Source organism: Hypanus sabinus, chromosome 3 (assembly GCF_030144855.1).
Source record: "Hypanus sabinus isolate sHypSab1 chromosome 3, sHypSab1.hap1, whole genome shotgun sequence".
In the NCBI taxonomy this organism is placed as follows: domain Eukaryota; kingdom Metazoa; phylum Chordata; class Chondrichthyes; order Myliobatiformes; family Dasyatidae; genus Hypanus; species Hypanus sabinus.
The window spans coordinates 152,206,571-152,230,687 of NC_082708.1; the positions used below are offsets into that span (position 1 = coordinate 152,206,571).

At 42.5% G+C, this 24,117-nt stretch overlaps 1 protein-coding gene across 2 annotated transcripts in view; it reads right to left on the bottom strand.

Annotated features, from left to right (window-relative positions):
• fam13a (family with sequence similarity 13 member A) overlaps positions 1–24,117 on the bottom strand; it is a 280,149-nt gene that overhangs the window by 45,986 nt on the left and 210,046 nt on the right. For both annotated transcript variants that reach the window (XM_059965405.1, XM_059965404.1), the window contains exons 8-11: positions 23,685–23,726; positions 6,528–6,569; positions 4,605–4,784; positions 3,135–3,336 (exon numbers count right to left, since the gene is read on the bottom strand). In XM_059965405.1, coding sequence (XP_059821388.1) covers positions 3,135–3,336; positions 4,605–4,784; positions 6,528–6,569; positions 23,685–23,726 — 466 coding nt within the window. The remainder of the gene's footprint in view (positions 1–3,134; positions 3,337–4,604; positions 4,785–6,527; positions 6,570–23,684; positions 23,727–24,117) is intronic.

Sequence of the window (24,117 nt, forward strand, 5' to 3'; positions counted from 1 at the left end):
TTTTCTAAACAGGGAGAATATCCAAAACTCTGAGATGCAGAGGGACTTTTGAGTCCCTGTGCAGAACACCCTAATGGTTAACTTTCAGATTGAGTCAGTGGTGAGGAAGGTAAATGCAATGTTAGCATTCATTTCAAGAGGTCTAGAATACAAGAGCAGGGATGTGATGCTGAGTCTTTATAAGGCATGGGTGAGGCCTCATCTTGAGTACTGTGTACAGTTTTGGGCTCCTCATCTTAGAAGAGATGTGCTGACATTGGAGAGGGTCCAGAGGAGGTTCACAAGGATGATTCCAGGAATGAAAGGGTTACCATATGAGGACTGTTGGATGGCTCTGGGTCTGTACTCGCTGGAACTTAGAAGGATGAGGGGGGATCTCATTGAAACCTTTCAAATGTTGAAAGGCCTAGGTGGGAGAGTCTAGGACAAGACGGCACAGCCTCAGAATAGAGGGGCGTTCATTCAAAACAGAGATGCGGAGAAATTTCTTTAGCCAGAGGGTGGTGAATTTGTGAAATTTGTTGCCACATGCAGCTGTAGTGGCCAGGTCATTGGGTGTATTTAAGGCAGACTGATAAGTTCTAGACTGGACATGGCATCAAGGTTACAGGGAGAAGGCTGGGAACTGGGGTTGAGGAGGAGAGAAAAAAAGGATCAGCCATGATTGAATGACAGAGCAGACTCGATGGGCCAAATGGCCTAATTTGCTCCCATTTATTATGGTCTTATGGTCTAAAACCTGGGTCTCTGTACCTCACTCTGCAACTGGACCTTCCACTTCCTACTGGGAGACCAGTCAAGGCAAATCGGAAATAACATCTCCAACTTAACCCATTACTCTCCTCTCTCTACACTTACGATTAGGTGACTAAACACAGCTCAAACGGCATCTATAAATTTGCTAATGACACAGCTATTGTAGGCAGATTTTCAGATGGTGACAAGGAGGTGTAGAGGAGTGAGACTGATCAGCTGGTTGAGTGATGTCATAACAACAACCCTGCACCAAGGAATTGTTTGTGAACTTCAGGAAGTGGAAGTTAAGGGAACATACACCAGTCCTCATCGAGGGAGCAGCAGTGAAAAGGGTGAGCAGTTTCAAGCACATCTCTGAAGATCTATCCTGGGCCCAACATATCGATGCAATTACAAAGTAAGCAAAATGGCAGCTATATTTCATCAGGAGTTTGAGGAGACTTGATATGACACCCAAGACGCAAAAATTTCTACAGATATACCGTGGAGAGTGTTCTAACTGGCTGCATCATCATCTGGTATGGAGCAGCCACAGCACAGAATCTGAAAAGCTGCAGAAAGTTGTGACCTCAGCCAGCTCCATCATGGGCAGCAGTCTCCCCAGCATCGAGGGAGCAATTTCAATCCCGTGTTTCATCATCTCTGATGATCTAACCTGGGCCCAACATAATGATGCAATTACAAAGATGGCACACCACTTTCATCAGAGATATGGTATGACACCAAAGACTCTTGCCAATTTCCATGTATGTACCATGGAGAGCTTTCTAACTGGCTGTGCCATTGTCTGGTATGGAGGGACAAATGCACAGGGTCAGAAAATTGTGAACATGGACAATAGCCTCCCCAGCATCGAGGACATCTTCAAAAGGCGATGCCTCAAAAAGGCAGCATCCATGATTAAAGATCCCCATCAGCCAGGACAACCATCTTCTCATTGCTACCATCGAGGAGGAAATACAGGAGCCTGCAGACACACTCAATGCCTCAGCAACAACTTCTTCCAAACTGCCATCAGATTTCTAAATTGACATTGAACCCGTGTACGCTACCTCAATATCTTTTCCTCTCTTGGCGCACAACTTAACTTAGTTTTTAAAAATATGCTTCTTATTGTAATTTAAAAAAAATTATTATGTATTGCAATGTACTGCTGTTGCAAAACAACGATTTTCAATACATTTGCCAGTGTTATTAAATCTGATTCTGATTGAATGGTGGGTGTTGAATGGTGGGTGCCTGGAACACAGTGCCAGGGTGGTGGTCAAGGTTGATACAATAGGGACATTTAGGAGACAGTTAAGCACAGGGATAGATGTTGGAAGAGGTTATGGGATGTACGGGAGGGAAGGATTAGTGTGACGGTGGAGTATGTTTATATAGCTCGGCACAACATTGTGGCCCATACTGTGTTCTGTGCAAAGCTCCGCCAGCGGGAGTTGATGTTGTGAAGCATCACATCAAATTAAGTCTAAGATTAAGTAGAGTCTAATGACAGCTCCACAAGCAAGCAGACTCTGCAAAAGTTTATGATTCAGGCATTTTCACAGGGTGAAAGATAACTATTTATTCATCTGCTTTACAGAAATCTGCAGGAGGAGAAGTTGAAGAAAGTGATGGCTAAATGAGTGTTGGTGGTAGGGAGCAAAATGTTAGTGATCTGCGTAGAGAAGGGACTGGGTTAATTACCATATATCTTTGCTGTGAATATTCTCCTCCACAGTGAAGTAACACTTGTATTAAACATGAGGAAGCACTTACAGAACCGACAATCTACTCTTGTGCCACGGAGGGCATTAATGTTTCATCAGAAACTTCAGAAAGGATTATGTTTCAAAGGCTTCATCTTCTCCTACCCGCCCAGCACACTGCACTACACTAGGAAACAAAATTACACTTTGGCTGAAAGTTGCTCACTAGGCTGCCTGGATGGGGTTAGCGTCAGACAAACTGAACTTTGGAAAGGCAGTACAATATGCATTTCACATTTATGCTTAAATCAGGCCTCAGAGGTCACAATTCTGCTCTCCTTAAGTTAGAACATAGAACATTACATCCCACCGTTGTGCTGACCTACAAGTCAACATGGATTCCCCCTGATGCTCTGGTTTCCCTCCATATCCCAAAGACATGCTGGGTAGTAAATTAATGGACCCCAGTTGGTGTATAGCAGGAGAATTTGGGGGTGAACAGGTTACAGGAAAATAAATGAGGGAATAAGATAGGCAAAAATGCTAAGAGCCAGCATACACATAATTGGCTGAATGGCCCTCTTCTACGTAATAAAAGCAGTACATTAGGGACATTGCAGCCCCTCCAAGAAATTTCAGAATACGCTACTGAGCGAGAAGGTGGGGTTGGGAAAATGCGAAACATACCATTGGAGAATCCTGATTTTTGTTGAGCTCAGAAAGTTTGCAACTTGACTTCTGCCTCTTTGGCTTCATGCCTTCATCGATGTAGCTGCCGTTAGTTTCCTTTAGCTTTTTATCGCCTTGCTGCGGAGGTTCCCCGAGCCCCGATCGGTTCTCCTCATTACCGCTGAATGCTGAGGGAATATTCTCTTTGTTGATGTCATCCCTGTGGAGCACAGCAGGTCTGAGCCAACTACAAAGGCATCTCATGAAACAGAGCAGTTAGAGGGGGTTTGGAACATCTGCTGATGGGGCTGCTGCTTCTCTGTCCATCATGTCTCCAAGTGTCAGTTCAAACAACAAATTGTTTTTTTTCATAATAAAAACCAGCATCTAAACCTCCCCTTATAGGCTGCTGTCACTTTAGAACATAGAACATTCCTGACCAATACAAGCCCTTCAGCCCGCGATGTTGTGCCTTAAAATCATCGCCGTGTACTGACCTTTTAACCTACTCAATTTAATCCTCCCTCCTATGTAACCTTCCATTTTTCTATCGTCATATATCTATCTAGGAGTTTCTTAAATGCTCTTAATGTGTCTGCCTCTATCACCACCCCAGCAGGCCTTTCCACACACACACACCACTCTCTGTGGAAAGAATTTCCCTCTGACATCAAACCTATACTTTCCTCCAATCACCCTAAACTCTGTCGCCCAGAAATTCCCAAGGACAATCCCAGAACATCCACTTCTATATCCCAAACATCTTTTAATCCTTTGAAGCATAACTACTAAGACAGGAGATACAACTGTATAGACAGGAGCAGTAAAGTTACGAAGTGGCCAGTGATTGATGAATTGAGTGGACAAAACTGGGGCAAATGGGGTTCAATGTCAGGAAGCATGAGACCATGCACTTTTGGATCAGAGAGGGATAATTTATTTAATGGTCAAATACTGGAGGGCTATGAAGGAGCAGGGGTTCAGATATCCATCAGCAAACCTACAGCACAGTCTGAAAAAACAACTAATGGAGTGTTGGTCTTTCCTTCCAGTGGAGAAGAAAGGGAGATTATGCAGCAGATATCCAGAGTCAATCTGTATAGAGCTTAAGGAGAGGGTGGAAGAGAGAGAAAGGGGAAATTGGGATGGGTTTTTGGGGGAGTTGCTATGCCCTACATTTAATAATTAGTGGAAATTAAACTGACACTCTGGAGAGTATCAGTTCATAATGTCAGTTTTGCTCTAAGCACATGGAGAACAGCCAGCATCAAATCAGCCCTGTTCAATGAATTATGTTTTGCTGGTCTATGTTGACACCACATGTGGATAACAAATACACATATTACATACACGTGTATATAATATAAAACATAGTTTTATACATAATGCAGTAAGAGTATCTACATTAAGGAGTCAATCATGATTTATTTCAAATGTTCTGATAAAAAACTCTGTCAAATACATTGATAGGAACTAGAGTAGCCATACGTTTCTCTGGTTCTCCAGGGTTCATCCTGTTCCTTCAGATGTCTCCTCCTCTGTCTCGCGCAGCCCACTGCACTCAATAACGATGTCCCTGATTCTGATTCCTCCGAGCTTTGACCTCCACTGCCATGACTGTCAAAGAGGTGTTGTTCCACTGCTGACCGGATGGTCCTCTCTATAAAGCTGCAGGTACACACACAGCCGCTGAGCTGCCGTCTAAATATCCTCTCAAAATCCTAATCATGATTTCAATCACCTTACATTTCCCAATTTCCACCTTTCATCACCCAAAAATATAGCTTTTATGCACAAGTCTGTATGAGCCATTTTAAAAAACACTAACCCAGACAATTACACTTTAAACATTCACTTTAAGTCTATGTTGCACATACACACATGCAACATGTTCATGCAAGCACACTAACTTATTTGTACACTAACTTACTCATGATAGAAAAGCATGTGTATTCACTTACAAATGAATTCATTTGCACACATACTCTAAAAGCATAGAACCATGCACACTCACATGTTCAGAAGTACAAATGTACACATACACACACAAACACAACTAACTATCCAAAGGGTTTAATTGTTATTAGTAACTCCCTTCTGTGTGAACATACACCTCTTTCAGCAAAGACCGAATAAGTTAATTTCCAAAAGTTAAGACAACACCTGATGCAATTGATACTAAAGGAGACAGAACAACCCAGAGTCAAGACATTAGACAGGAGGGCTTACACCATGGCAGTAATGAAGCAATTTCTCTTCCAGTGACAATGGCAGAAGTTCTTTGATCTTTGACCTGACATCTGTCCCAATTTTGCTTGCCGGTTCCAGTTATAGAGTCACAGCGGATTGGGGGGGGGGGGGGGGGGTTGAGGGTCAGATGAGTGGGCACAATGGGGCAGCTGCTGCTTTCCCTCTCCAGGCTGCTGAAGTTCCCATGACCTCCTTGCTTCTTTCTGTTTTACTTACACACCTCTCCCTACCAGGTATTTTAGCCTCCCAAGAGTTAATCTGCAGTCAAGAGATAGCCTCTTGTCAGCAAAGAATGCTTGCCTGATAATCTAAAAGCACGAACCATTAACGATGCCCTCTCAGAAAGTCGACTGACTGAGTTCACGAGTCTGGTCACGCATTACATAGATATGCAGAGTTTGATGACAGTGCACATTACCAGGCACCATTGTGCCTTCAGTTCACAAACAGGCTTCAGGTGACCTTGACTCTCCCTAAGCTTTTAGGAGGAGGAGTCACGATATTTCCTACCCAAGACAGTGTGCCCACTGCTGACATCATTGAACTGACCCTAGTTTGCTGCATTTGACATTCTGGGATGGTTTCAATTTTGACCCAGTACAGCAGCAAACTGGAAACTTTCCAGTACACATGGTTCAATCAAAATCCGAGTCTGGGAACCTTTTGAATACAGTATAGCTGTTTCATTCATGAACGTTTTTCATTTACTTAGCCACTGAATGGCAGTGGAAGAGGTGGGTGGTGGGTGGGGGTTGTGGAAAAGTGATGCTGATTTGGTAGAGACTCAGTGAAGTGAAGTGGGGTGGCGATGTGGGGGAATATAGTGTCTCTCTGGGAGAAGCTAAGTGAAAGACATTCAGCCCATTGTTTCAGTGCTGGCTCTTTGCTCAAGTAATTCAACACCACTGAAAATGAGGGTAGAGCGGGTGAATCGGCTCACATTTGGGAAGGTCAGAGAAGGATGTGTTAGGAAACTTTGTCAAAGATCCTTAGGGTTGGGAAATAGACCATTCAGCTCATTGTGGCTATGCCAGCCATTTAAAAGAGCTCATCAATTAATCTAATTGCAGATCATCTGCCTATGGCACCTATACCCACTTCCAAGCTCAATTTTGTTGGCTGCACCAATTCTATAATTAAAAAAAAATGTCATCCACTTACTCCCCGGCTGATGAATTGTTGTTGATTGGTGACACATGGGTGCTGTAATAACAAGAAAATGCAAATTAGATCAGTGGAGCATCAGGAAAATGATAAACAGAGAGGCAGAGGCAGAAAGTAAAGATAACTGATCATAGTGATTCAGAGGTAAGAGGTCACCTTGCCCCAGTTCAGAATCAGAAGGTTGTAGGTTCAAGCCTCACCCAGAAACTATACCACAAAACTCTATACACTGATATGCTAAAATAACATAGAAGTCCCTCACTGTCAGAGGATGTGAATTTGGATATTAGCCTCAGGAACTATTTAGAAACAAAAAACTAATGACATTCCCCAAAACTCCTGCCCAACAGTTATTCCTTAAATAACAATATTTATCCATTAAGTAACAAGCAGATTATCTGGTCTTTATCACAATGCTGGTTGAGAGCTTGGTGTTCACATACTGGCCACTGTGCTTCCTACATTACAGCAGTAAAAATGTGCATCCAGGACTGACAAGTGCCTGGAATATTTCAGGGACAACCCAAGTCTCACTTTTTCGTTGAAAAGCAAAAGGCTGCAGAAGCTGAAAGCCTGCCTCCAAAAAAAACAATGCAGGAAAATATTCATGTGATATACCACCTGTGCTGAAAATCAAAGAGCTAATGTTTCACATCAGCAACTTTTCATCAGACGAAAGGGTACAACGAAAATTTTGTTCTGTGAAATACATTTTCCAAGTTTCTCCCTCCACAGATACTGCCTGACCCACTGCGAATTCCCATCATTTTACAGGTTCCTTTCTTTGCTAATAGAAGATGCTCATTTCTTGGCCACACTGGCTGAGCTTCTGGCTCTTGTCACATTTCTTGCTGCATCATAGCTTACAAAATAAAATCAGACTAAGAGGAGAGGTGGAAAAATATTTTACCTTTTACTTTATATAACTAAATCAAGCTGTCAGAGTATACATAACACACCTCATTGTCAACTGCGCGGACACAGTCAGTGCTGACAAAACCAGGTGGCTTCTTAGTTATTCTCGTCTTCCTGCTTATAATGCAAGTTTAAAGGATGTTATCATGTTAATGTGAATGAGGTATTGGTGGATGGGTGACAGAGAGGAATGAGGTTGTGGGGTGTTTTTAATTGGGGAAGGAAAATGAGGCAGAGGGTGGTGACTGGAAATCGGAACCTGGCAGACAACAGGGATCACTGGTAGGGCCCGACTTGTTTGTGATGTACAGTACATTAATGATTTGGGTGTGAATATAGGAGATGATTAGTAAACTCATGGATGACAAAAAAATTGGTGTTGTGGTTAGTGAGGAAGGTTATTTCAGGCTACAGAAGGATGCAAATTAGTTGGGAAGTTGGGTCAAGCATTTAGATGGAATTTAACCCTGGCGAGTAAGAGGTGAAGCATTTTGGGATGTCAAGCAAGGGTGCGACAAATACAGTTAATGGTATGGTGTTGAAGAATCTTAATGAATTCAGGGAACTAGGGGGTCAAGTCCATAGTTCCCTGGAAGTGACAACACAGGTGGTCAGGGTGCCTTCATAGGTCAGGACATTGAAATTAAGAGGTGGGACATTATAGTCAAACTTTACAAAACACTGGTCAGACCACACTTGGAAGTACTGTGCAGGAAGTGCCTTTCTAGGTGTCACTTTTTAAGGAGGGTATCACTGTGCAGGAGAGATCACAGAGGAGAAGCACCAGACTGCTCCCCGGATTGGAAGGCTTTTTGTTACGGGAGGAGATTGCACAGGCTGGGATTCTTTTCTCTGCAGCTGAGGAGGCTGTTGTATGATAATAGAAGTATAATTATGATAATCACAGATGAATTGTCTTCTTCTTCTTCTACTAAGCCTATTACCCCTACTGGGGCATAGGCCCCCAACAGCAGCTCACTAGCGTCCTCGGTACTGGGCAAAAGGTTGATCAGCCCCGTGCCTTCTGCATTCTCCACATTACTTCATACATCTTCCAGATGAGGATCCTTCCTCTTCCAGAGATGAGGTCTTTGGAGTTTCTGCTAGCATTTCTGTAACTCTGGAACGTTAAGGGATGGGGTTGCCAGCTCCCTGATTAACCCTCCTCATTTCACACCTGGGCTTGGAACTGTCCATGGCAAAGGATCATAGATAGAATAGAAATTTTTTTCATGCTACAATTATCAATAAGAGGCCATAGTTTTAAGGTGAGAAGCAGAAGATTTAAAGGGGGCCTTGGGGGTGGAATGTACACCACTGTGATGAATTCATCACAGGCAGCCAGGAGGGTCTGCACAGCAGCACCAGGTATTCCAGGTCTGGGGAGCAAAAGGATCTGACAGCATGCACATTCTAGGGGTTGCACCAAGCATTGTTGACCACAAAGCATACCCCTCTTCCATTATTCTTCCCAGAGAGGTATTTTGACCTGTCCACCCAGAACAGGGAGAACCCAGAGGGCTCAATAGCATCGTCCAGAATCTCCTCCGTCAGCTAAGTCTCCATGAAGCACAAAATGTTTCATTCCTTTGCTTCCCACTGATAGGAGATTTTGGCTCTCAGTTTGCAGAGCTTGTTGTTCAGGGACTGAACGTAAGCCAGGAGTATGCTAGGGAGCAGTGGCCGATTTACATGCCATCTCAGCCTCATCAGGACGCCGGCCCTTCTCCTTCTCCTCCATCATCGCTACCGAGGTAGTGGCAGTGTAAGAGATGAGTCTCCCATGGACCACACAAGCAGGTGTTCCCAGTGTAGAAGAGGCAGCACATAACAGGTAAATGCTGTCTTTCGGATGTTCAGAAGGTCATTCTACTGTATGTGATGTGACAATCAGCTACTTAAACAGGAAATGCTACGAAAATAGTAGAAGTTAGTAATATACTGTAGATTTGGAACGGAGCTCGCAGCAAGGCTGTCGTACGCGGTGCCATCTTGAAAGGAACTGTACCTCTCTTAATCACATGATTCTGCAGAGAGTGGTGCGGACAGTCCAGCACATCTGTAGATGTGAACCTGCCATGATTCAAAGCCAGGTGTGGAAAAAGGGCCCGTAGGATCACTGGGGACCCAAGTCACCCCATCACAATCTATTCCAGCTGCTACCATCTGGGAAACAGTACCGCACCATAAAAGCCAGGACCAACAGGCTCCAGGACAGCTTCTTCCACCAGGCCATCAGATTGATTAACTCATGCTGATCTGAGTGTATTTCTATGTTACATTGACTCTCTATTTATTATAAATTACTATGATTAAACATTGCTCATTTAGACGGAGATGTAGATTTTTTACTCCTCATGGATGCAAAGGATGTAAGAAATAAATAAAGTCAAATTAAGCCAATAAATACAAAGAGAGTTAATATCTGGGATGTATTGCCAGAGGAGGTGGTAAAATCAGATACAATTACTAGATTTAAGAAACACTTAAACATTTAAAGGCAAGGCAAAGAGGACAAATCCTAATGTGGGAAATCCTAATGAGTAAAAGGTTAGCATGGATATGGTGGGTTGAATGGCCTGTTTCTGTGCTGTACCATTTTATGTCTCCATACAAACAGGCGTAGAAGCTGACTGATTCTGCACGGATAGTGGGTGTACCTGGGAAACAATCCAAATTTAAGCCAGGCTATTTTTTTTTAAAAAAGGAATAGAAATAGACAATTCTAGAAACACTCAGCGGGTCTAGCAGAGTTTATGGAAAGAAAAACAGCTAATTCCTTCTTGGGAAGATTCATTAGAATAATTCTGATGCAGGGGTTCCCAACCTGTTTCATGCCATGGACCCGACCATTAACGGAAGGGTCCATGCACTCCAGGCTGGGAAACCCTACAGGGTCACAAAGCCAAAACAGCTAACTGCCAACACGAGGAAATCTGCAGATGCTGGAAATTCAAACAACAACACACACAAAATGTTGGTGGAACATCTATAGAAAAGCAGATCAGGCAGCATCTATAGGGAGAAGCGCTGTCGACGTTTCGGACCGAGACCCTTCGTCAGGACGGACGAAGAGCTAACTGCCTCCCTTTTCACAGATGCTGCTTTGCTTGCTAAGTGTTTCCACCATTTTCTATCTTGTTTTGTTTTAGTGTTCGTATATGGAGTTTACTGTGGCTCTGGGGATTTTGTTGCTGCCAACTCCAGATAATCTGACCTCAAGACTGCGATCTCACCCCTGACTTTAGGGCTGTGTTGATGCAACTGGACGGGAGCCTACAGTGAGAACGGACTCTGGGTCAGCTGACTAGAAAAGTGCCACTGGGAACTGTATCCCAAGTATATAGACCACTGCAACTGAAGTAAATGGGAATAGATGGGGAGGAACTTGACAACGTAAGGAGTTTACTTGAAGCTGGGGTCTACTTCATCAGTCCTGATGAAGGGTCTTGGCCCGAAACATCAATTGTTTACTCTTTTCTATAGATGCTGCCAGGCCTGCTGAGTTCCTCCAGCATCTTGTGTGTGTTACTTGGAGCTGCAGTGTTTCTAAATGAATGAGCATACTGTTGCTGTGTGTGCGCTTACTGTGATTCTCTCAGTCAGGATAATCAGGTGATGTGTTTGCTTTTGAACAATCTAAGAATAATACTAACTGCAGAAGAAGGCTGAAAGGACAACAAAATATATACTCTAGGGTACTCTGACTACCCAATAAACCACTGCCTCTTTGAATGCATTTATACTGTGCCTTGATACATTTGTGCAGTGAATACATTCTTGGTGGAGTTATGTATTTACAAGAATATTGCCAGGTCTCGAGGGCCTGAGTCACAGGAAGAGATTGGGCAGGATAGGACCTTATTACTTGGAATGTAGGAGACTGAGGGGTGACTTTATAGATGTGTATGAAATCATAATATTTTTGCAAAGCAAAGGAATTAAGAGTTTATGGAGAAAAGGAAGGTTGGTGGAGCACAGTCCATGGCCCCATCAGCCATGATTTTATTGAATGGTGGAGCAGGCTGATTGTCCTACTCCTGCCCCTATTTCTTAATATTCTCATGAGGAGAACAGATAAGCAGTCTTTTACCCAGGGAAAGGGAATCAAAAACCAGCACAGGTTTAAGGCAAGAGGAGAGAAAGATTTAAAAGGGACACAAAGGGCAAACTCTTTACATAGAGGTTGGTGTGTATATTGAACAGGCTACCAGGAGAAGGAGTTGAGCCTGGTACAACAGCAGCATTTAAAAGATATTTGGATAAGCACACGAGTAAGAAAGGTTTGCAGGGTATAAGTCAAATGTGGGCACATGTGACCAAAGTCAGCTTGGACAAGTTGGGTCAAAAGGCTCGTTTTCATGCTGTATAACTCTGTGGAAACCAGGGGTGGGGTGGAGCTCCTCCAATGGACAAATCAGTCCTCAATGACGGAAGTATTTTCTTTTGATGCATCAAGAACGAATAGGCATCATGTGGAGTAAAACCACAGCAGTGTTGTTGGTAACATGATTGCAAGTTTTCAAGAGAGGGCAGAATGAAGGATGAAGATCAAGTGGCTTTGATGCTGAACATACTTCTGCAAATTGATACCAGAACACACCCTTCAGGAACAATAAGTGATTTACAAAGGAAGTAATTACTAATTAAAGAGTCTTTCCATCTATGGAATGCTAGTAATTCAAGTGATTCAGCCTAAGCTTTCTTCTTTTTCAGAATGCGCACTTTCAGCATGACCGCCCCACCAATCACACCAGTAAACTCAGCAGGTCAAATATTTCATAGGAGGCTCCTATTTCTTAAACACATTTCCTTTATCTAAAGTATCACATGCAAAACACTGGAGGAAATCAGCAGGTCAGGCAGTATCTATGGAAAGGAATAAAATCGACATTTCTGGCTGAGCCCCTTAATCAGGACTGGAAACATCTATTTCCCGAAATATCGACCAGAATTAGGTAGAACAAAATGGGTTGAGTGAATGGTGCAGATTCAAGGAGAAAATGGACTGAATCATAAGAAGATAGGAGCAGGCCATTTGGCCCCCTCAGCCCTGCTCCGCCATGCAATATAACCATGGCTGGTATGTTCCAGTCTTCAACTCTTTCTTAGTGATTGTCTCCCATAAACCTCAATTCTTCGATCTTAAAAATATGTATTTATCTCCACCTTAAGTATATTTAATGATTTTGTGCTCTATAACTATGATTAATTAAGGAATGGAAGAGACAATGTTAAGTAGTTCCTGGACATCGGAACCAGTGAATTAGCCCTCAAACAACTAGGAGCAGAATACAGCAGTAAAATAGCAAGCATGGAGAAAGATGCTTAAATTTTGCTTTCATCAGCTCTTTCACATTCCTGACATTACATACCACACAGTCTTTTGCAATGTAATGTGGGAAACTGGGGAGCACAGTGAGCACCTCGTAACATGGTTAGTGACTAACATCAAAGTCAATGTTGAGACTCCAGCAATCACTGTCTTCACCATCTTCAACCTGGGATCTTACTCCTGTAAGAGCACACTTGGCCTTGAATTGAACTCTTATCTGAAGGACAACTGGTCAATTATTGTAGGATTCCCTGAGTATTTTACTGCAGGAGAGTGCCAACCTGAGAGACTGGTGCATGGAATAACAATGGATGCACTTGTTCGATTTATATATCTATTGAGATACAACGCAGGGTAGGCCCTTCCAGTCCTTCAGGTCATGCCACCCAGCAACAACAAACTTTAATGCTAACCTAATCACAGGAAACCAGAATACGTCATGGTCACGGGGAGAACGTACAAATTCCTCACAGATGGCGATGGCAAAGAAATACATGGCCTTACCACAGCTAGAACAGCTACTTACCATTAACCATTCAGTTCTTGACCTGCGTAACCCTATTCACCACCTCAGTATAGCAACACCATGCCACTACATTGTATATTCTTTCTTTTCGTTCCAGTTGTGTTCTTTCCAGTAAAGTGTGCACAATGCATGTTTTTCTTGCGAACGTTGTGCATCTAATGCTGCATGTCTGACGCTGCTGCAATCAAGTTATCCATATACCTGTGCATAAATGTATTTGTGCACATGACAACTCCACTTTGACCTTTAAGACATAAGATCCTTTGAGATTTCTTTACTCCTCATAAGGGTTAAGATTGATTTGATCTCAGTCTCCATTCCTTTTTCCTGCCTTTTCCCTGTGATCCATAGATCTATTTCATTAACACATTCAGTGCCTCACAGGTACAGAAGCCTGAAGGCACACACTCAGCAATTCAGGAACTGCTTCTTTCCCTCTGCCATCTGATTCCTAAATGACCATTGAACCCATGAACATGAGCTCACGTTTTTAATATATATTATTTCTGTTTTGCACTATTTTAATCTATTCAATATACATTTATATACTTAATGGAATTGAATGAGAGAATTATTTATTAATTCTATCTATATTATCATGTATTGCATTGAACTGCTACTGCTAAGTTAACAAATTTCATGACATGTGCCGCTGATAATAAACCTGATTCTGATTCTTGATTGAGAAAGCCAAAGATTCAATGCCTCTGAAAAAAAGCAATTCCTCTTAACCTTAATTAAATGATCCTTTATTCTGACATCATGTCCCCCAGTTATTTTATCACTGATGTACAGTTCCCCGGAAACAGAAAGCATTCCAACTTTAATTGTATGATCTGAATGGAAGCACAACTTTTGGCTGCCTGAATGTCTGGATTTTAAATCTGGCAGAGAGCTCATGGTCGACTGGGCAGCAGTGATCTCCTGCCTTTGTGTATGCTTCTAAAATGTACAACAAACAACTTTAAGTACTGCAAAGATACCAACACTGCCTCTGAAAAATGTTCCAAAGCCACTGACGGGACTTAGTTCTAGTGGTGATGAGACAGCTTACAGAGGAGAAGTTGACACCCTGACACAGTGGTGTCAAGATAACAACCTCTCCCTCAATATCCAAAAAACAAAAGAGTTGATCATGGATTACAGGAGGAGTAGAGTCAGGCTCGCCCCGATCAACATCAGTGGGACTGCATTTGAAAGGGTGAGCAGTTTCAAGTTCCTCAGTATACACATCACTGAAGATCTTGCCTGAACTGTACACACCGGCTGTGTGACAAAAAACAAGCACAACAGTGTCTCTTCCAGCTCAGGCAACTGAAGAAGTTCGGCACGAGCCCCAAATCCTCAAGACCTTCCACAGGGGTGGACTTTGAGTGCATCCTGACTGGCTGTATCTCCGCCTGGTACAGGAACTGCACCAACATCGATCACAGGGCAGTGTAGAGAGTGGTACGGACAGCCCAGTACACCGGTGGATGTAACCTTTCCTTCATTGAGGACATTTACAGCAGCAGGTGTGTAAAAAAGGCCTGGAAGATCATCTGGGACACCAATCACCCCAACCATAAACTGTTTCAGCTGCTTTCATCTGGCAAACGGTATTGCAGCATTAAAGCCAGGACCAAAAGGCTATGGGACAGCTTCTCTTTACAAGCCATTAGTTACAAATTTATATGTCTGTACATTGCGACAGAATCATAACGCAAAGATTTTTACTCCCTCACGTTGTGGGACATATGTAAGATTTAAATAAATTCAAATTCAAATAAATAGGATGGTGCCCTATCCAAGGCCAAAATACTCAGCATCAAGGCCCCAATTACAATGAGTTGATTCTCAAGGGCAGATCAGGCACATCATTTGCATGCTCAATATCAGACTTCCTAACCTGGCTCTGAGTTGTGAACTCCGTTATGGCAAGAAATTGCTGGGTAGAGAAAGTAAGGACTTCAAGAAAGTTCTCAAAACTTCTTTACAATATGTGACATCCCTGGCAACTTGTGGCAACTCCTGCACCTGAACAAATCGGAAGAGCATCAGGAGCTCTGAGAACCTCAAGAGCAAAGGAAAACCCAACTGGAACTGTAGAAGGGGTGACCACCTCCCAAATCATCCATTCATCAATTCTGGTTGGTATTATCACCCACAGAATGGGAATGAAAGCAAGCCATCCTCAGCCAAGGGAGTGGGTAGGGATTCACGTTCCGGATAGAGGAAGCATTCCTTCTACATTGACCACTTCAAGCCCGCACATAATCTTTATTTTTTAATAAGTTCACCTCTCATTCTTGTAAACTCCACTGAGTACAGGCTCAACCTGCTCAGTTTTTCCTCATGATATAACCCCTTCATCTCAAAAGCCAAGTTAGTGGAGCTTCTGTGAACCGAAGAAGAAAAAATCCCAGAGGATGAATTTATTACGTACAATAGCTTGCATTTTCTGGCATTTTCCAGTAGGCTTGCAAGACAACGGATCAGAACAGTGGTCATTCAAAGAAAGATAGGAATGTTGGACTAAAAGCAAAGCACTGTATTTTAGTAAGGTTTTTGATAAAGTCCCTCATGGAAGACTCATCCAGAAAATTAAGATGCATGGGATCTATGGTGAATTAGCCATTTGGATTCAGAATTGGCGTGTCCGTAGAATATAGAGGGTAGTGGTTAATGGGACCTATTCTGGGTGATCTCTGTAACTAGTGGTATACTGCAAGTATTGGTTCCTCGGTTTCTGATGTGCATATATAAATAGTCTTTTGTGCTTTAGTGGATAGCATAGAGGATTGGCAAAGCATATAACAGGATGTAGATCAGTTGCAGATGTAGAGAAATATTGGAGAAATGGCAGATGGAGTTTTATCTGGCCAATTGAGAAGTGCTGCACTTCGGGAGATCAAATGTAAAGAGGCATACACCATTCACGGCAACATCTTCAACACTGTTGATGAGCAGAGGATCTTGGGGTCCAAGTTCAAGAAGGGTCCAAGAAGGTGGTTACACAGTTTGACAGGGTGGAATAAAAAAAGCTTACAGTATGCTTGCCTTCATTTGTTGAGGAACTGAGTTCAAGAGTTGGGAAGTTATGATGCACACTTATAAGAGTCTAGTTAGGAGTATTGCATTAAATTCTGGTCATTCTTTATACGAAGGGTGATCGATAAGTTTGTGGCCTAAGAAAGAAGGAGTCAATTTTAGAAAACACAGCACACTTATTTTTCAACACAGTCCTCTCCTACATTTACACACTTAGTCCAGCGGTCATGGAGCATACGGATCTTGGACCTCCAGAAAGTGTCCACAGCATGGGTGATTGATAAGTTCGCACCCTAAGGTAGAAGGAGATGAGTTATACAGCTCTCGTTACATGCACATGCAGTTCAACTCTTTGAGTGATTATGCAGAAAGTTTGAAGTTAATAACTCATCTCCTTGTACCTTGGGCCACAAATGTAGGAGAGGACTATGTTGAAAAATAAATGTGCTAGGTTTCTAAAACTGACTCCTTCTACTTTAGGCCATGAACTTATCAATCATCCCTTATATATTGGCCCACTATAGGAAGGATGTAGAGGCTTTAGAGAAGGTGCAGAAGAGGTATACATGGATGCTGCATGGATAAGGAGAGATTGAGCAAACTTGGGTTGTTTGCTAAGGAGTGGGGGAGGCTCTGAGTGATCTGATAGAGGTTTTAAATTATGAGAGGCATGGATAAGAGTAGACAGCCAGCATCTTTTTTCTCAGGGTTGAAATGTCTCATACCAGAGGGCAGGCATTTGGGGTAAGCTCGAAGAAGATACGTGAGGCAAATTCTGTTTACACACATGGAAAGTGATGGGTGCCGAGAATGCACTTCCTAGTGTGTTGGTGGAGGCATAGGGGCACTCAATGTGCCCTTGGATAGGCCTATACATGTGCAGGAAATGGAAGGTTATAGATATTACACAGACAGAAGGGATTAGTTTAGTTGGGCATTTCATTACTAATTTAGTTCAGCACAATGTTGTGGGCCAAAGGGCCTTTTCCTGTGCTATATTGTTCTAAGTTCATTACTGCAGAGTAGCAAAATAGGTATTGATAACAAGAGTCTGTGAGGAAGAGATAAAGCATACAAAACATATGCTTGTAACCCCCTGGGTCGCCTCAGGCTCGCTCAGCTCATTCTCGTCTAGGGGGAGCAGCCTTTGGCCCCGCCAAACTGGGTAATCAGCTGGTGTGGATGCTGTGTGAGGTCCCCGCCTCACCCAAAAACAGACAGTACACCATATGCGATTAAATGAGTACAATTTATAAAGGTTACTATAACTAAGTGATTAATAACGATACAGTATATATGAAGAGAAAATTAAAGAAAAGGCGCCAAACTTATCAAAGTCCAAACCACTTCGTGCACAGCCGTTGGAGCTCAATTTCTGAAGTCTTCTGGCCACCATTCGATCCCCTCCAAACTCCTCGACTCGCAGTTCAGGACCCTCCGAACTCCTCGGACTCTCCAAACAGCTCAGGACCCTCCGAGTGGTCAACCAAGCACATCTAGCTTCATCCCCCCCCTCCTCGGAGAATCTCCCGGCCTCGGACCCCCCTTTGGGGTCCGATCCTCGCCCAGCTTAGAGCATTGCGTCCTCTCTCTCGACCCCCTCGCACCGATCTGCCCAAAAGCCCGTCAACAAAAGCTTACAGACTCAGAAGAAAGAACATTAATCCCCATTTGGTTTACAAAGGAATACCATTCTCGTTATCAGTAAATTAGCATTCCTGCTAGTTAACAAAAAAGAAGAAACCCTCTTTACATGCTTATGCATCCAATTAGAGCAGGGGAAAACAGCTAAAAAGCAAAATTATCTGAATGAACCTGGTGTCTTTAACAAAATTAAGAATGTGGACAAGTGGATGTGATTTCATCATCATTACGCCAACAAGACTGCAAATGACACAAAGGTGAGGAGTTAAATATTCTAGGAACTTTTCAGTGGGACAGATGGTGTGGAAAAGGAGGGAGGGAAGCCCCAGAAATAAAGAATGGGATAAAGGCAATAAAAATGAAGGACCGTAGCTCATAAAATAGTTCAGGCAGATCTAAGAAATACAGTGTGACTTGTCTACATGCCCTCAAAGTTTAGCAGCGCTTTCTCTCCCCATCATGAAAAACTAAGGCCTTCTTGTAATTTATCCAAGTTTAAAAAAAAGACTGCTTCGACTGACTATTGAAAAGGAATGTCCTGCGTCTTTGCCTTGATGAGATCAGATTTAACAATCTATCATATTTGTGTGTGAGACTGGAATAGAGGATCTGGAGGTGAAAAATCAATGGACCCAATTCACAATCCTCCATTTCTTAATAAGATCATTTTCACTCTACGTTGTTTACAGATTTTCACTTCAAGGAACACTACCACTTTTATCAAGATTAAAAATCTTACAGGCTTCCCCCATGAACTTGTTAAGCTCATTAAATTAGGGAATTTCTGCTGAGAGGTGACTAATCTAATTATTCATAACTACTAAGAAAATGTAGCACTGGCAAATAATGAGCTATGGGCACTGAAATGTGATTGGAAGGTACAAGACAATTGGAAAAGTACTGTAAGTGTCGGTAAGAGGCCTGTAAATCATTCTACCTAACTTGTTGATCCACTGGCAGCCAAAACTGCATAGAAGGTTGACAAAAGTATGTTTGTCATTTGCTGGCAAACATTTTTGGAGCCAAGAAGAATGCATAAACAAAGAACACTAAGTTTGCACAAAAAAATATTTGCTCGCGTATTTCTGTGAATCTAAGCAATGGGGGATTTCTGCACTCCATTGCTTAAGCACGATGGCACAAACCTTATGGTGCCTGTGTCATACTGGGCACCAGCCAAGGCCAATGGTCTTTTTGGTTTTAATGTTCAAAGAGGCCAGGTCTGTTGACTTAATGCTTATCTAATTATCTATGTACTACTAAGATTCTCATGCTCTGTTTGTGACCTCCAATTAGCCCAAACGGTGCATCACAGCGGCACTTTTTCTGACTGAAAAATGCGCTAACTTATAGAATGCAGGCAAAGTTCAGAGTTATGTATTCGTATAAAATTGCTCACTCATTAATCACCAGGCCCCGCTTTCCACAACCTGAGCGGATTCCACCTTTCGTGGAAACTGTGATGCAACACCACAACGCACGCGCACAGCCGGCCTCAGCAGCGCCTCACGACGCTCACAGAGCTGATTCCACGTTTCGTGGAAACCGCGATGCGACACCACAACGCACGCGTACGGCTGGCTTCAGCAGTGCCTCACAATGCTCACAGAGCTGATTCCACCTTTTGCGGAAACCGCAATGCAACACGACGATGCATGCGCACGGCCAGTCTCAGCAGTGCCTCACAATGCTTACAGCAGCGACACCAACCACAGCAAAAGGGCGGGGCTATCATGTCCATTTAGGAGAGCGCCAACCACATCATCAAGAAAAATCAGCATCTTGGAGGCTTTGGTGTTACTGCTTCGTATCTTTCTATCCAGCATTAGGGTAAAAAAATATGGACAGCCTAATTATGCCACATGGAAAGAGAAGAGGGACATTATGGTCAAGAGATGATGCCAAACGTTGTTGGGAAGTGGCAAGGAGAGGGAGGGAACAAGAATCGGATGAGGCCAGGGCTGCACGACTCCAGGATCAAAGAGTCAGGACAAAAAAGGTGAGAGAAGAAGAGACAGAGGAGGAAAGGCATGCTCAACTCCAGAATGACAACAATAGGCACAGGAGGAGGAGAGAACAAGAATCAGATCAGGCCAGGGCCACACAACTCCAGGATCAGAGAGAAAGAATAAATGGTAGAAGAGTTGAAGAGACGGAGGATGAAAGGGCTGCGCGTCCCCAGAATGACAAAAACAGGCAGAGGAGGAGGAGAGAGGCAGAGACAGAGGAGGAAAGGAAAGATCAACTCGAAAATATGTGGCAAAGAGTACCCTATTGCATAATGAACAAAGAGAAGTATATGAATATGTCTGCGACTGCTTGGAAAGGAATCTCTCTTCAATGACTTTCATTGATGCAGCAGGAGGAACGGGCAAGATGTTTATCATCAACCTAATCCTCGCTAAAGTGAGGGGAGATGGAGGTACTGTTATTGCTGTAGCATCCTCAGCAACATTGATGCCTGGTGGTAGGACAGCACATTCAAGATTCAAAATACCCCTCAAAATCAAAGAAGATGCCCCTTGTAACGTCGATAAAAGCACCAACACTGTAAATTTACTCCAAAATGTGAGGCTTATTGTCTGGGATGAGTGCCCCATGATTATCAGGGAGATGTTCGAAGCTGTGGACTGGACTCTTCCTGAGGTATGCGGTAAGAATGAGGCCTCCGGGGGGTATTTTAACCATTTGCTGTGGCAATTTCCGTCAGCTCCTACCAGTTGTGAAATGCAGAAATGATGCTGATGTGGAGAATTCATGCATAAAAAAATCCTACTTATGCTTCATCAAGTTTCAATTGAAGAGAAACATGCGATTGAGGGGGAAGGACGATATTCTGAGTTCTTATTGGATGTTGGAGAAGCCAAGATTGAGCAAAGTTAAAATGATGAAATCGAAATACCTGAAGATACGATTCTGCCAGCAAAAACTATGGAAGAATGCATTGATTTCATCTACAAGACTTTCGGCAATCCTGCAGAACTGTTCGAGGAATTCTATCTTGGTTCTCCTCAATGAAATGATGTGAAAAATAAACTTCACATCCATTAGATGCTTCCCTGGAATCATGAAAGAATACTGTTCCTTCAGGAGCTAACCCCACTCATTTTCCAACAGAATTCCTTGATTCGGTCTAACTCTCTGGATTGCCACCACATAAACTGGAATTGAAGAGGGCATCTCCCATCATCTCAATAAGGAGCTTGGATCCACCAAGGCTTTGCAATGGAATGCGAACGATGGTGGAAAAACTGCACGACAATCTCATCGTAGCAAAGATAAAACATCGGTGCATTCAAAAATGACATTGTCATGATCCCAAGTATTATTCTCAATTTATCAGGAGGGGAAGATGTCCTTCTTCAGCGGAGCCAGTTCCTGATACAGTCATGCTTTGCTATGACTATACAGGCGCAAGGCCAAACCATGGAGAATGTGTTGGATTATTTGGAGAAACCGGTATTCCAGCATGGTCAGCTGTGTGTGGCTTTAAGCCGGGGAAAAAGAAATGAAAACGTTAGAGTATTCTTGAAGGGTGGCAGATCAAGCTGAAATGTTGTCATCAAAAATTACCTTCATTAAACGAGGAGGAGCTATATTTGTCGTGCTATGCGTCTTTCTTCTTTAATAAACTGAGTTTTTCTTCTTTAATTTCCAAAGCACCTCACATCAGACTGCACTACCTTTCTCTCAAAGGGTGCCCCAACGGGTTAAATATGAATATTAACCAGAAGTTTGGTTGAAACTTTTGCTGGGAATTTTTGGTCATTCTTACGTAAAAATGTTTTAATATCCAGTGCCTGTGGTACTTGTTCACAATGTTTGGTGCTGTTGGGCACCATGAAATGAGTACCTTAACAGAATGGCTATCCACTTTAGGACTGTTGTAATCTGTATTTCTTACTTACTCTGAGCTCTGACTTCCACTCCATAAAACCGTAGAGAGAAGAAAAGAGGCAAATTGACTAATCGTATCAGTATCAGCTCACTGGAGGCCCTTTGCCAACAGCCTCACAATCTCTTCCAGATCCAGCACCTATCTAACCCTTTAAAGCTTTTGCTAAAAGTTCTTCCATCCCCTTTTATGGTAGCAAACTACTATCAATAAATAATAAATATTCTTCTAATCTCCCACACCATTGTTTCAATAAAAACTGGTATTCTCTTTTCTTCCCCCAATATCTTTGACAGCATTCATTCCTCAACTAACCTCACTGAGTACATCACTTGGTCTTGATTACAATGCTAAATGACAATTTATTGTGCACAATTTGGATGTAGCTGTTATTATATTGAAGCAGTGACCACTAGTAGTTATAAATCTGTGACTTCTTGAGGTCCTGAAAACTGACATGAATTGCTTTATCATTGATAAGGATCACTTCCTTCCCTCATTCACTCACTGGTCTTACAAACCTGCTGGATAGTCTAAGGTAGAATGCGTATGTCCGCACGACATTATTACAGCTCTGGGCATCAGAGTTCAGAGTTCAATTCCAGTGTCCTCTATAAGAAAGTCTGTACATTCTTCCTGTGTGTGGATAGGTTTCCTCTGCGTGCTTCGATTTTCTCCCACAGTCTAAAGACATATCAGTTAGTAGGTTAATTGTTCGTCATAAATTGTCCTGTGATTAGACGAGGGTTAAGTTGGTGGGTGGTGCGGTTCAGTGCGCCAGAAGGGCCTGTTCAATGCTACATCTCTAAAAAAAAATGAAAAACATGCATTCTCTAACTAAACTTCTTCAGCTCTCTCTTCATTTAGACACTCTTTAAACCTCACTATGTCGACCAAGCTTACAGCTGTACATCTGAATTATTATCCTTGGGTTTGCAGAATCACTGTAACTTGCATCACAGAGAGAGGCCATTCAGCCCCTTGTGTCGATGATGAACTACCTGATCCAGTCACTCAGCACTGGGTCTGTAGCCTTGGCTCTTTAAGCACATGTCCAAGTAGTGTTAAAACATGATAAGTATTTCTTTCTTTCAGGGAATGAGTTCCAGACCTCCACCATTCTCAGAGTGAAGTTGTTTTCCTCATCTCACCTCTCCTCCTTTCACCAATTATTTTAAATCTATGCTCCTTGTTTTTTGACCCTTCTATGAAGGAAAACAGTTTCTTCCTTTACGTTCTATCTTTGCTGCTCAAACTGAAAGAAATTTAGTCAGCAATGATTGAGGGGTGTAGGTCATGTGCAGGCAAGTGGAACTTGCTCAGGTAAGCAACTTGGTCAGCATGGATGTGTTGGGCTGAATGGTCTGTTTCCACACTGTATAACTTTATGACTCTATTATACATCTCAACTAAATTCTCTTACAGCTGCTTCTGTTCCAGAGATAACACACACAATTTATCCATTTTGGTAATTTTCATTTGGTAATGCTCTTCTGAAATATCTTGGGACAATTCCCCACATTTATCCAGCCTCTTTAATATTGTTATTAGGGACCTACTCAATTGCCTTCAGGGTTCAGAAGCTTTGCTGCTAATTGATAGTTTTACAGGATACCAAAAATCTTTATTTAACCTCTTGCAATGCTGTACAGCTGATAACTTTTTGATAAATGTAAATAATTTATCTCCTTCAGTAATTGGTTTAATAATTCCATCTACATGTTGCGGACAATTAAAAAAATCTCATAACATTTCCAGATGTGATCCCTAATCAGTGACAGTGTGACAAAATGGCTCGACAGACCTTACCTTAAATAGAAAGGGGACATTGGTCTATCATCGTCTTGAGAGCTGAAATTTAAGAGAAACTGCGTGAGCCTTTCCAAAAACAAAAATGCAGAAACTATGAAATTTTCAGTTTATAGGTCAGCATTTGATATATAGAGAGAACAACTCTTGCTCAACACCATGCAAGATACAGAATCCTGCTTGATAGGAACCTTATCTAAAACCATTCACTCCCTCCACTGTTGACGCACAGCAGCAGCACAAGTTCAAGTTTATTGTCATTCAACTGCATTCATGTACTGCATACCACTAAACGAAACAACGTTCCTCTGGACCAGGGTGCACAGCACAGTAGATACAACTCACACACATCAAGTAACATTACACAAACACATTAAAAAAATAAAAGAATATACTCCAGAAGGTTGACATTTAGCACAGGGTGCGTTTGTGA